At 52.8% G+C, this 10,352-nt stretch overlaps 1 protein-coding gene across 1 annotated transcript in view; it reads right to left on the reverse strand.

The window, feature by feature from the left end:
• Positions 1 to 959: 959 nt before the first annotated feature.
• The window catches only part of NDRG3 (NDRG family member 3), a 12,813-nt gene continuing 3,420 nt past the window's right edge, over positions 960 to 10,352 (reverse strand). Inside the window, exons 5-13 of the mRNA XM_009875680.1 lie at positions 10,114 to 10,200; positions 9,509 to 9,565; positions 8,273 to 8,376; positions 7,811 to 7,876; positions 6,148 to 6,199; positions 4,676 to 4,723; positions 3,988 to 4,023; positions 3,851 to 3,902; positions 960 to 1,458 (exon numbers count right to left, since the gene is read on the reverse strand). Coding sequence (XP_009873982.1) covers positions 1,280 to 1,458; positions 3,851 to 3,902; positions 3,988 to 4,023; positions 4,676 to 4,723; positions 6,148 to 6,199; positions 7,811 to 7,876; positions 8,273 to 8,376; positions 9,509 to 9,565; positions 10,114 to 10,200 — 681 coding nt within the window. The 3' untranslated portion in view covers positions 960 to 1,279. The remainder of the gene's footprint in view (positions 1,459 to 3,850; positions 3,903 to 3,987; positions 4,024 to 4,675; positions 4,724 to 6,147; positions 6,200 to 7,810; positions 7,877 to 8,272; positions 8,377 to 9,508; positions 9,566 to 10,113; positions 10,201 to 10,352) is intronic.

The following is a 10,352-nucleotide window of genomic DNA, read 5'->3' on the forward strand; positions in this document are numbered from 1 at the left end:
CAAAGTTCCCCTCAGGCAGAGCCTCCCAGTCCCATTCCCTACCTGAAATGGAGCAGAACACGAGCGTGACCCCTGGAGGAGCTGGCTCCCGGTGAGTCAGGACTGCCCAACAGCTAGAAAGGATGTTTTGCGCATCTGTCGAGACTGTTGTAGCCTGACCACTCATCCCTTTTCTCCCATGAACAGCGAGACCCTGGCACGCAGCAGGCATTTGCCTCCTGCCCTCTGTGACCCAGCCAGATGTAAGGAGGCAGCAGAATTGTGAATTCCACAAAGACACTAAAGGCATTCGCTGCTCGCTCTGCTGACCTGCCGCACCCAGACGGGCACCCGGGGGCTGTCACTCACACCCGCTGGCATTTCCTGAGCCTCAGTGCCTCAGACACCCGGCCGCGGCTGGCAGCAGCGGGAAGTGGAGCTGGCAGTGCAGGAGATTCCTGGGTCTCCACCTGGCAAAGGGCACTGCTGCCTGTTCCACGACCTACTTGATGTAGAAGATTCAGCTGTGCCGGGGTAGAAGGGTGGCAGGCGTTAAGCGCACCCGGCCCTGCTGTGGGAGCGGCGGGGGGTCAGCAGAGCGGGCTGGAAGCCGGGGCTGCTGCAGTTCAATCCCTTGTACTCGGTTAATAGTGCACCTCGGTTAGTGGAAGTTTACTTGTTAATTGCATTGCCCTTTCAGGAGGCTCAGGTAAGGAATCTCTCTGCTCCTTCTTAACGCACGTACAGAGATGAGACCACGACAGTATTTCTGACCATTTGTTTGGCTGCCTGGCACGCCAAGAGCCCTGGGAGCACCAAGACCTTCCCGTGGGCTCTGCGCCCGCTCCAGCACCCAGAGCTTCACACCATCACGGTCTTGCTTTCCCGAGTCCCACAGATGCCATACCAACTGCACCACAAGGGTCCTTTTGCAGAAGCACAACTAGAAAGCAATTCTAAACCTCACAAAGCCACAGAAATTATATTTAAATAAACGGGGGAGACAACGGCTGTCATCTGGATTGATATACAGCACGGACAGGAGATGGTATCAGCATGTACAGTAACGGGACTTACTAAGACCGCGGAATGTCAACGAGTATTAAAGAGGCTCTGATGCCAAGGGCATACAGAAAGGACCAAAGTAATGCCAAGTACAGACTACCAGGGAGGTGGCAGCTCAGATGGGCATGCACGAGTTAGAGAGAACAGTTAATGCCATGTTGGATGAAATGCTAGATTCTGAGGGGGGTCAGTGGGGGCGAGTGGAGTGGTCTGAATCCAGAAGAAGGGCTCCTGCCTAACAGGATACTTCCATGGTTTGAGGTGCATCATGGAGGTCAATTCCTTCTGGGGTTCCAGCACTTCCTTCACCATGGTTGCTAGTATGAGACCGGCTGCGGACGCTCTCGACAGAGCCCAAGCTAGAGGAGGAGTGAGTGCGGGAGCGCATCAGCCTGGTCATAGTAGCTGCTGGCACTGCAAGAAAGAACAAGCACAGGACTTAGGAAAGGAGGAAGGTCCCAGAGCGAGTATCACAGGCACTCAGATACGTGTCACTGGGTAAGCACAGAAAAGAGCTGTACCCTCAGGAAGAAAACTCGCTCTTCACCACCAAAGGTAAGTCTTTGCATGTCTAAAGCAAGATGTTTAAGGCCCAGTTTCAAAAGGTCCAAGGTGAGCAAATGCCAGGAGTGTAACTGACCATTTGCAAGTGCAGTCACGGTGAGCGTCTGTGCAATCCAAGGCAGCTGTTTTGCAAATGACCTTTTGAAAGTCAGTCTCGTCACTCTAGAAAACCACAGAGCTGAAGTCATGCAACGATCAACAAAATACAAATGAAAAGTGAAAAACCACAGCACACACGTTGTACAACGATCAGCCCAGCCCGCAGCAGGCCAGCAGGACATGCCGAGACAGAGCAGTGCACCCGAAGAATCATTCAACTCAGTACACAGGTTGGGCCGAGGCGGATGCACGGTCGAAGGTACCTGACTCAGTGCTTAGGTGGCTGAGCTGCACATAAGGGACTGGAAACAACACGAGACAAGGAGAGGGATGAATACAGGAAAGAGCCAATTAGTTGTGGCGTGTGACGGGCAGCTGCACTGCTCCTGGGACCCCCGCTACTGGCCCTTCCACTCCCAGCTCACGCACTGCGCTGAAGGCTCCCAGTGCTTGGGAGAACAGCTGCTAACGATGCCAAGCTGGCTCGAAATCCATCGGGGCCACATCTCTTCACTACCTCTAGATGAAAACTGCAGTGTACCTGGTGGCTCTATCCCTACACTGAACACACCGCAACTGCTCGACAGACATGGCATCTTCCTGTGGTGGGGAAACCGGGGTATCCTCCGTCACTCCAGATATGGGACAAAAATTCATGTCTCCCCCAGCATGAGACTTCTGCTACAAGCCTCCTGCGAGGCATTACCTTCCACCTGCAGTGTCAACACAGGCAGGCCCAGCTGTTTTAGCTAATGTGCAGAAGGCACAGAACAGCCGTCGGAGGAAGTGGCCGGTGGAGTTCTACCACTCCGGTTCATTTCTACAACTGGCAAGCTGCTGACGGGCTGCTCTGGCTCTCCCCGAGAGAGGACGCCTTGCTGGCCAGCCTCAGCACTGCCAACACAGCCTTGCCCACCAAAGTTGGAAGACTGTTTCTGGGGCTAGCTACTGATTCTGTAAGTAGATAACCACCCTCTGTGTCCTTCCCCAGTGCTGCACATCCGATTTGTAGGAGATGTGACCCCCAAAGTGCTACTGACGCCCTTGCTCTGATGACAGCACCTGCTGACTTTACCGACAGCAGGAACACAGGAGACGTGAACACTGAAACGCTCCCAGGCTGTGAGGCTGAATGAGCTTTCTCACACGGCACCCTCCTCTGGAGGACGAGGCTCTTCTGGCCAGACTTGGAGAACACGCCTGTCCCACCGTGATCATGTCAAGCACACACAGCTCTAAGGAGAAGGACGTTCATTCCTCTGAGCCCTGACGCCCATGAGCGAGTTGGTAGAGAACTTTTGGCTGTGTGCAGACTGTTGGGAGTGTCACAGCTGCCACTGTGGCCACACTGAGTGGGTAACCAGCCACATGAACTAACCCCTCTGATAATTCCAGCTTTTGAAGGGTCATCATCCACAGAAGGGAGCTCCTAGCCATGGCCCCTGGCAGGCAAGACAGAGCTACGCCAAGGTGCCTGCAGTGGAGACAGAGCTGCTGCAGTGCGCTGAGTCCCCTCATCCAGAGTCCCAAGGGCAGGGCTGACACACTCGGGAGACAAAGTCTTCCGCCTCCGAGCACAAGGAGGAAGGCACAGGGCAGGGATGCACAGGATCAAAGCGCAGCTCCCGCTGGGCTCCCTGTGTGTCTCAGAAGCCAACCAGCTCTCCGTTCTGCTGCTGGAGGGTTTCGCTCTGATACCGCTTACCCCTGGTGAGGGTCTAAAAGAAATCAGTATGACCAAGGGCAAAGCGCTTTCAGGTACCCATCTTGGCCGCGAGGCTGTACTGTGAACTCCTTCCCCTCCAGACAAGGTACGCACAGAAGTTTTCAGAAGATTCATGGTTCTCGGGAGCACGCTCTTCTGGACTGGCACAAAGATGGACTCAAAAGGTTTTACCAACACCAGCAACCAAAAAGGGGTCACCACTCCGGCTGCAGTGCGGACTGAACGCGGCAGGGGACAGCACTGGTTTGCTATGGCTTGCTGGCACACTACTTGATTTTCCGGCACGGATGGATCTCCTGGCATCACACTAACTCATGGGTGGGGACACAGATGCCAATGGGCTCAGATGGATCAGAAAGGCTGAGTTCCCTCCACAGCAACCCCGCTCCAAACCAGAAAACTGTGTTTGTCACTTACTGTAGCCCATTCCCTGCACGAAGTACTTGAAGGCTTCAGTCAGCTTGCCAGGCTGCGGAAACAGAAAGCGCGGTTTTAGCACGAGCAGAGCAAGGGGCTCTGTACAACCCAAACACGACAGGAGAGGTGTTTCTCACCTGGACAACCTGGGGCAGGCCCCCGCAGTCGGCCATCTGCAACAGGAAACAAAAGGGAGGTTGAACCGTCCTTCCCAGCCCAGGAGGACAACCCAGAACCACACAAGCACTGCCCACCCCGCCAGGGCTGACGGCACCAGCCTGCACTGCTGCCTGAGGCACGCTTCTGCCATCTCACCGCTAAGGCCACAGGCCTGGCCACAGGTCGTCTGCGAGCCTGCTGCTGAGGGAGCCTCCAGCACCTCGGTGGCTGCCTTGCCAAGTGATCTCAGGCCACGCTCAGGCCCAGAGTAACCCTCCACCATCCCGGCTCCTCCGGCCACTCTTCCCACACCTGTCACTTTGCATTTCTGTACAGCAGCTGGAGAGCCTGGGGTGAGGATGGGAAGGTCTGGTATAAAGCTAGAGTAAGTGATGTTGGTGCCGGCAGAGAGCAGGGGGGAGGCAGGGCGCCTCTGCTGACCCTCAGCAGACCTTCCCTGCTTCTTGAAGACGACAGAGAAGTGGCCATAAAGCAGAGATTTGGTGACCCCCTGTCAAACTCTTCTCTCCCAAGTCTGGCTCCATGAAGGAGAAAGCATAGCCTTGAATAACTGTCCACAAACTTCTTAAAGACAAATATATGGAAGGCAAAAACCCAAGCGGAGCTGGCCTCAGCAGGCTGGGATGATTCTGGAGTGGCACTCACCTTCAGCAGGGTAGTTTTGGTGGGGTCGAGACGTGAATTGCATTCAACCTAAAATAAACAGAGGAAAGAGGGACACGATACCACAGAGAAAACTTGCAGAGTCACATGTAAAATGCAGGGCAGCTGCACCAGGGGCAGTGTCTATCTTCAGCATTGGGAGCTTCTCCGGGCCCAAGAAGGCCGGAGCAAGAGTAGAGAGCATGTAGGAAGAGCACAATGAAGGAAACATGTAGGGAGGAAAGGCAGCTGTTGCCATCCAAGGGGACCTTGTGGTGACAGAACAAAGAACATCCCAGAACAGACGTGACTTCAAAGGAAAGAATCTCCTGGTTTTTGGGCTGCACCACAAAACCCTGGAGCACCTTCTGGGCTCTCTCAGCAAGACTGGGAGGGCAGGAGACTTCTGTGCAACACAGCACAGAGAGCACTCGATTCCCTGGACAGACGAGGAGGCCACGGCCACTGCTTCTTTGCAAGGCTGCTGCAAAAAGGGGATAGGTGGGGTGCTACAGGGAAAGTCACCCCTGCCTGCGAGATTATCGTCATGTGGGTGGCAAGACATGCAAGCCAGGATCCAGAAAACCCTATCCTGTTCCCCAGCTGCAGCTGGGAAGCAACGAGAATTCTCAGGGATAGTATCCTAGCAAAGTCAAAACCTGCAGCATGCCTCAGACTTCCAGACCACACAAAGTGATGAAAAGGCAAGAGGCCACGACCAGGAGAAGTCCTGCGGCAGTTGTCTGTGCACGGCTCCTTGGCCCAAGCCACTGCTTCAGGAGACTCCTACGTTCTTCCAACGTTTCTTGGGACAACTACTTTTGTTCACAAACCCCTGGTCTCCCCATAATCATTGGCTGAAGGGAAGGAGCAACATCTACCACCAGCCCGCCATGCTGCACCATGCGCCAGCTATAACTGTGCTGGGAGGGAAGTGGGTTACAGGTGTCTGCAGAGAACAACAGGAAGGAGAAGCTTGTAACTGCTGCCTTCCCTGTGACGCAGTGCTTTTTCAGAGCTCTGTGCGACTCCCTGACACGGGAACTGGAGTCACACTGCTTATTTTTAAACCCCAGGTAGCCTCAATGTAACCCCAAGCAGCAGCCTGGCAGAGCTCGGGGGAAGATGCAAGCTCCTGAAAGGGATCTTCCACTTGATGTGCTGAGCAAGATGATGAGGCACAAGGACTCTCACTCAGATCCTGCCATCCTCGCCTCAGGGCTGCCCTGCAGGGCCATTAAGTCTCCCAAGCCCTGGTTCTGACAGGTCTCAACAGCCAGGAAAGAGCTTGGGACAAAGAGCCACTTGCTGTGACTAGTTCTGGGCGAGGTGAAAGCACTGCTGGGTGAGGCAGGTTTGCTAAGTGAAGGTTGGACTAGATGATCTTCAGAGGTCCCTTCCAACCCCTAACATTCTGTGATTCTGTGACTTGTGGGGCTTAATGTCATGAGAAGAAAGAGTTCACGGATACGTACCACTGCTTCCACGGCAGGCGAGTTGTCACCAACCACTAGCAAGGCAGGGCACCTAGTCAAAACCCAAACCAGAGATGTTACTCAGTGCAGCGAAGGGATTTCTGAGAAGGCTGAGCTCTGTGAACCAGGAGCCTCAGGAAAGGTTAACAACGATCAGTAAAACCCCCACCTGCCACCACACCGTGGCACCTTGTCGTGCATGCACCCATGCCATCCCCATGTCATCCCCTGTCCCCCCCACAACTGCCAGTGCTATTGCACATGATAAAATATGTGCCATGGGCTGGGAGAAACACTGTCCTAGGCTGCAAACGGGAGCGTGCTCTCTGAAATGACTACCTGTCAGGAATTTAACCACATCCAACAGAGCTGAACGCTTGTGAGGCTGGGTACTGCTCAGCACTGAATTTTGGTTTGGGTTTTAGAAAGAAACACGGAAGATGTCAGGGAATACATTGAAAAATGTCATGATATCAAAGCCTCTGTTGGCAAATTTGTGCCTTCATGTCCATTTTTACGTTGTATTGTTGTTCTAGAAGAACCATTACCACTTGCTGTGCAACAGACACACAGGAGCTCACTGAGCAAGTGGCCGTGAATTCACACTGCTCCTTTGCAGAGCAAGGTAAGAAAGGGGCGGCCGGATGCCCCGCTTCTGCGTGTCGACCAGATGATGAAAAAGACACTAGAGAGGCTGTGAGACACAGACCTCTGAGTCAGTGGAGCACCACGTCTATGAAGCCAGAGGATCTATATGTAAGTCTCCTAGCAGAGAGATCCATGCTTCCACAGGAAATATGTGAAGACCTCGTGAGCCACCTGCCTGGACAGACTGTTCTGTGGCCTCCAGCTGCCTGCAGGACAGAGAGCAGCACGACTGGCGTTGGCTGGAGGCCAAGCAGGGAAATCCACCTCTGTTAGGTTAGCCAAGATCTAGAGGGTTTGGCTGCAGATGCCTAAAACATTCCTTGGACTGGCAGGAGCAGTATTCCATACATTTTCCAAGGATGGAAGAGCCAAGCCTGGGCAGCAGTCTCTGGCCCAGCCCAGGCACTGTGCCTCAGCACTGCAGTTCACAGTCTTCGAGTGCTCTACCCAATGGAGTTAATTTTCCCTTTTGCTTTCTTGCTTGGAGTCTGAAAATGTACTTTTATTTCTGCTGTGGTGATTATCACTAGTTCTTCAGAGTCCATCCCTTCTCAGCTGTCCTCTGCCCTGACTACCTCCTCCCAGATGAAGCTGTCACTGCCAAGGTGGGAGAACACCACTGCATTCTCTGCTTTCAGGACCCACCACCATTGCTGGGAGAATTGTGCAGGTGGCCTTTTTTTGGCAAGGTGGGAGAAGGCAGTCAGTGGCAACAAACAAAACCCTAATTTTTCAAGCAATGCAACCAAACTAACTGCTCAGAGAGTACAGTGATGCTGGGCAGATACACTCATTCCTCCAAGTCTGCCTTCAGAAGAATCTCAGCCCTTAACGAAGGGGCTTCCAGACACCCTTCTGCCCCAATCCAGCTGACAGCACTGCAACACAGCCTGGGACTGTCTTGAACAGTCTTCCCAGTGCTTGGGCTTGTGGGGTTCTCCCTGAGAAGCAGCAACAGCTTTTCTGCTGAAGGGACTGCACAGTAACTGGGACAGGCTGATTCAGAGCAACTTACTTGAGTGTTTTTGCAGTATTGTCGTTGACGCCAAGAACAGGTCTCTCAATTTCCAGGTCTTTACGACTGAAAGACAAAACAGAAGAATTCTCCATCAGATTAGCAGAGGAAACTGGTTATCACAGGAGCATATGAAATCCAACCAGGAGTGCTGCTTCCAGCAGCCAGGCAACAGGTTACCCCTCCCTGTGTCACAGCATGAGCAGGAGCCCCAGGAGGTCACCGCAAGAGAACAGCATCCAAGCTCTCATGGCAAGCTTGCTGTGTACCTGAAGAGATCATCTACTGAGGTCTGAAAGGGTCCCCCAGGCATGAGGGCTGAGCCTGGCTCGGGATTATGGCTGAAGACCAGGCGTGGGACAAAGGTTCACACGACATCCAACAGAATAACATCTATGGCAGCAAATCTACTGAGCCGGGCAGCTATGGGAGCAGTTTAGCAGGCAAAAAGGTATCCTGTACCTGTTGTATGATGTGAGGAACAGCTGAAGGTTATCTTGGTTAATGTCCTGCGCAATATGAAGCCTGTACGTTTGGATCAAATCTAGATTTGCCTGCAGTTCCTCCTGTACAAAAGCATAAGAGTCGAAAGACAGGGAACATCATCTTTTTCACAAGCAAAGAAATGACACCCACAAAAATACTGCAGCATTCAAGGACCTCCACACACACCACTCCCCCATGAACAGCAACACGGAGGGCACCAGCTCCAGAGAGCAGTAGTACCTTGGCTACATGAAAGGTTTCTGCAACACGACTGTTACCTGCCATACTTCGGTAACGTGACTACACTTTCACAAACAGTGGTGCACACGCTGCAGGAGTACAACGGTATCCTGAGATGGGGTGAGTTAGCTCCCGACCCTCAGTAACGCTTATAAAGATACAAATCACTCCGGTTTAGGGCTTCCGCTTCTGCTTAATGTTAAAGAAGCTTTAGAGGTAAGTTCCAAGACCGGGACCAAACAGAAATTTAATCCCAGTACCCAGCTCTATGAGGAAACTGCATTCTAAAGAGAGCTAGAGAGACAGAGAGAAAAGGGAACACAAGGAAGCACTAAGTATAATGAAGGGGCCTGAAAGTGGGGAGAGAGGAGCAGGTGCTCTAAGCAGGAAGAAGCTACGTGACTCCTTCCAGTGCTGATGTGTGTCCCTGCAGGAGGACTGACCTGCTGCCTGTCATATCTAGTGTGCGTGAGGCACAGACCCTTCCAGTTGCCCAGTAAGCTTGCTGGTTGGGAGCCAGCCAATCCCAAAGAGAAGGAATTGCTATATCCAAAGTTTCCAGGACGTGCTGGTTTCCTGCTGCTCAGACTGAAGGGGAAGACGAAGAGCAGAATGCAGCAGTTCAGTATTTGGACACTGTCAGCTCCCAGCTGATCTGTGCTCTGCCCACAGCCCAAATGCTTCCACGCTGGCCACAGAAAACTGGCTGCCACTTGCTTCTGCAGGCACCAAAAATGACAGGAGATCTAACACTAGCGTGTGGGACACCACCGCCTCAACGTGTCTGGAGGCACTTAGAGCAAGTGTGAGGATGCTCATGCTCCCTGCAGAGTGCAAAGCCCTGATGTGAGCTTGACACACAGAGAGGGCAGCACTACCTGCGGCAACCCTGATCTGATGGACCTGAGCTAATTCAGAGCAGGTACACAAAGAAGTTATAGCTCCATGTACAATTGCGTGGTGGGTACTTACATGGCCAAAATGATGCGCCAAGACAATATCCACTACGTTGGTTGTCCAGCCTGAAAACTGAAGAGTAACCATGAATGAGAAGGAGGGAGAGTCACGGGAAGATGTGGTTCCCTGACAAATTTCAAAGCCTCCCCCTCAGAGTAAAGAAAATTACAAAGAGTCTGTTCAAGTGATACAAGAAACAAATGCCTGAGGCTTGGGATGGGCGTGTGAGGATCTGAAGTCTGCATACACACAACACACAGCTCTCCAGAAACTCAGAACCCTGAATAACTGCATGTGGCCAGAACAACAGAATAATTAAAAGACCCATTCAATCTCAGTCAAATACAGCCCGAAAGCTTGAATACTAAATCAGAGGAAAGCTGAGTGCTCAATAGCCCCTCATTTCCCAGCAGTTTACCTGGATTTCTCATTCACGCATGATCACACCCTCCCTGCCCCTATGGTGGAGGCCGTACTACACCCAGACTTGAGAGCCCAGCAGGGACAGAAGCGAGATTGAACAGCTTTTGCCATAATCTGACAAACCCCTGTGCTCTGTCCTTTTCCTCCTTACCCTACACACCGTGGAGAGATGTGCAGGAGGGGAAGGACAACCTCACCTTGGATGCCGCCCAGTCAATCCATCCCTTTGCACACGGATCAACGTTGATAAGAACGAGTCCCTCCACCAGGTCAGGGTGGCTGAGCTGTGGGGAGAGAGCACAGGCACGCTCAGAGGGATGACTCAGCTCACACACTGCTCGGCAGCAGGCACAGCAGCTGGAAAGCTTCTTGCAAAAGGAAGACAGAGTGAAATGAAAACTAAGTGGGAAATTCCATCTGTGTCGGGCAGCCAGTG

Source organism: Apaloderma vittatum, unplaced genomic scaffold, assembly GCF_000703405.1.
Source record: "Apaloderma vittatum isolate BGI_N311 unplaced genomic scaffold, ASM70340v1 scaffold24620, whole genome shotgun sequence".
Classification (NCBI taxonomy): domain Eukaryota; kingdom Metazoa; phylum Chordata; class Aves; order Trogoniformes; family Trogonidae; genus Apaloderma; species Apaloderma vittatum.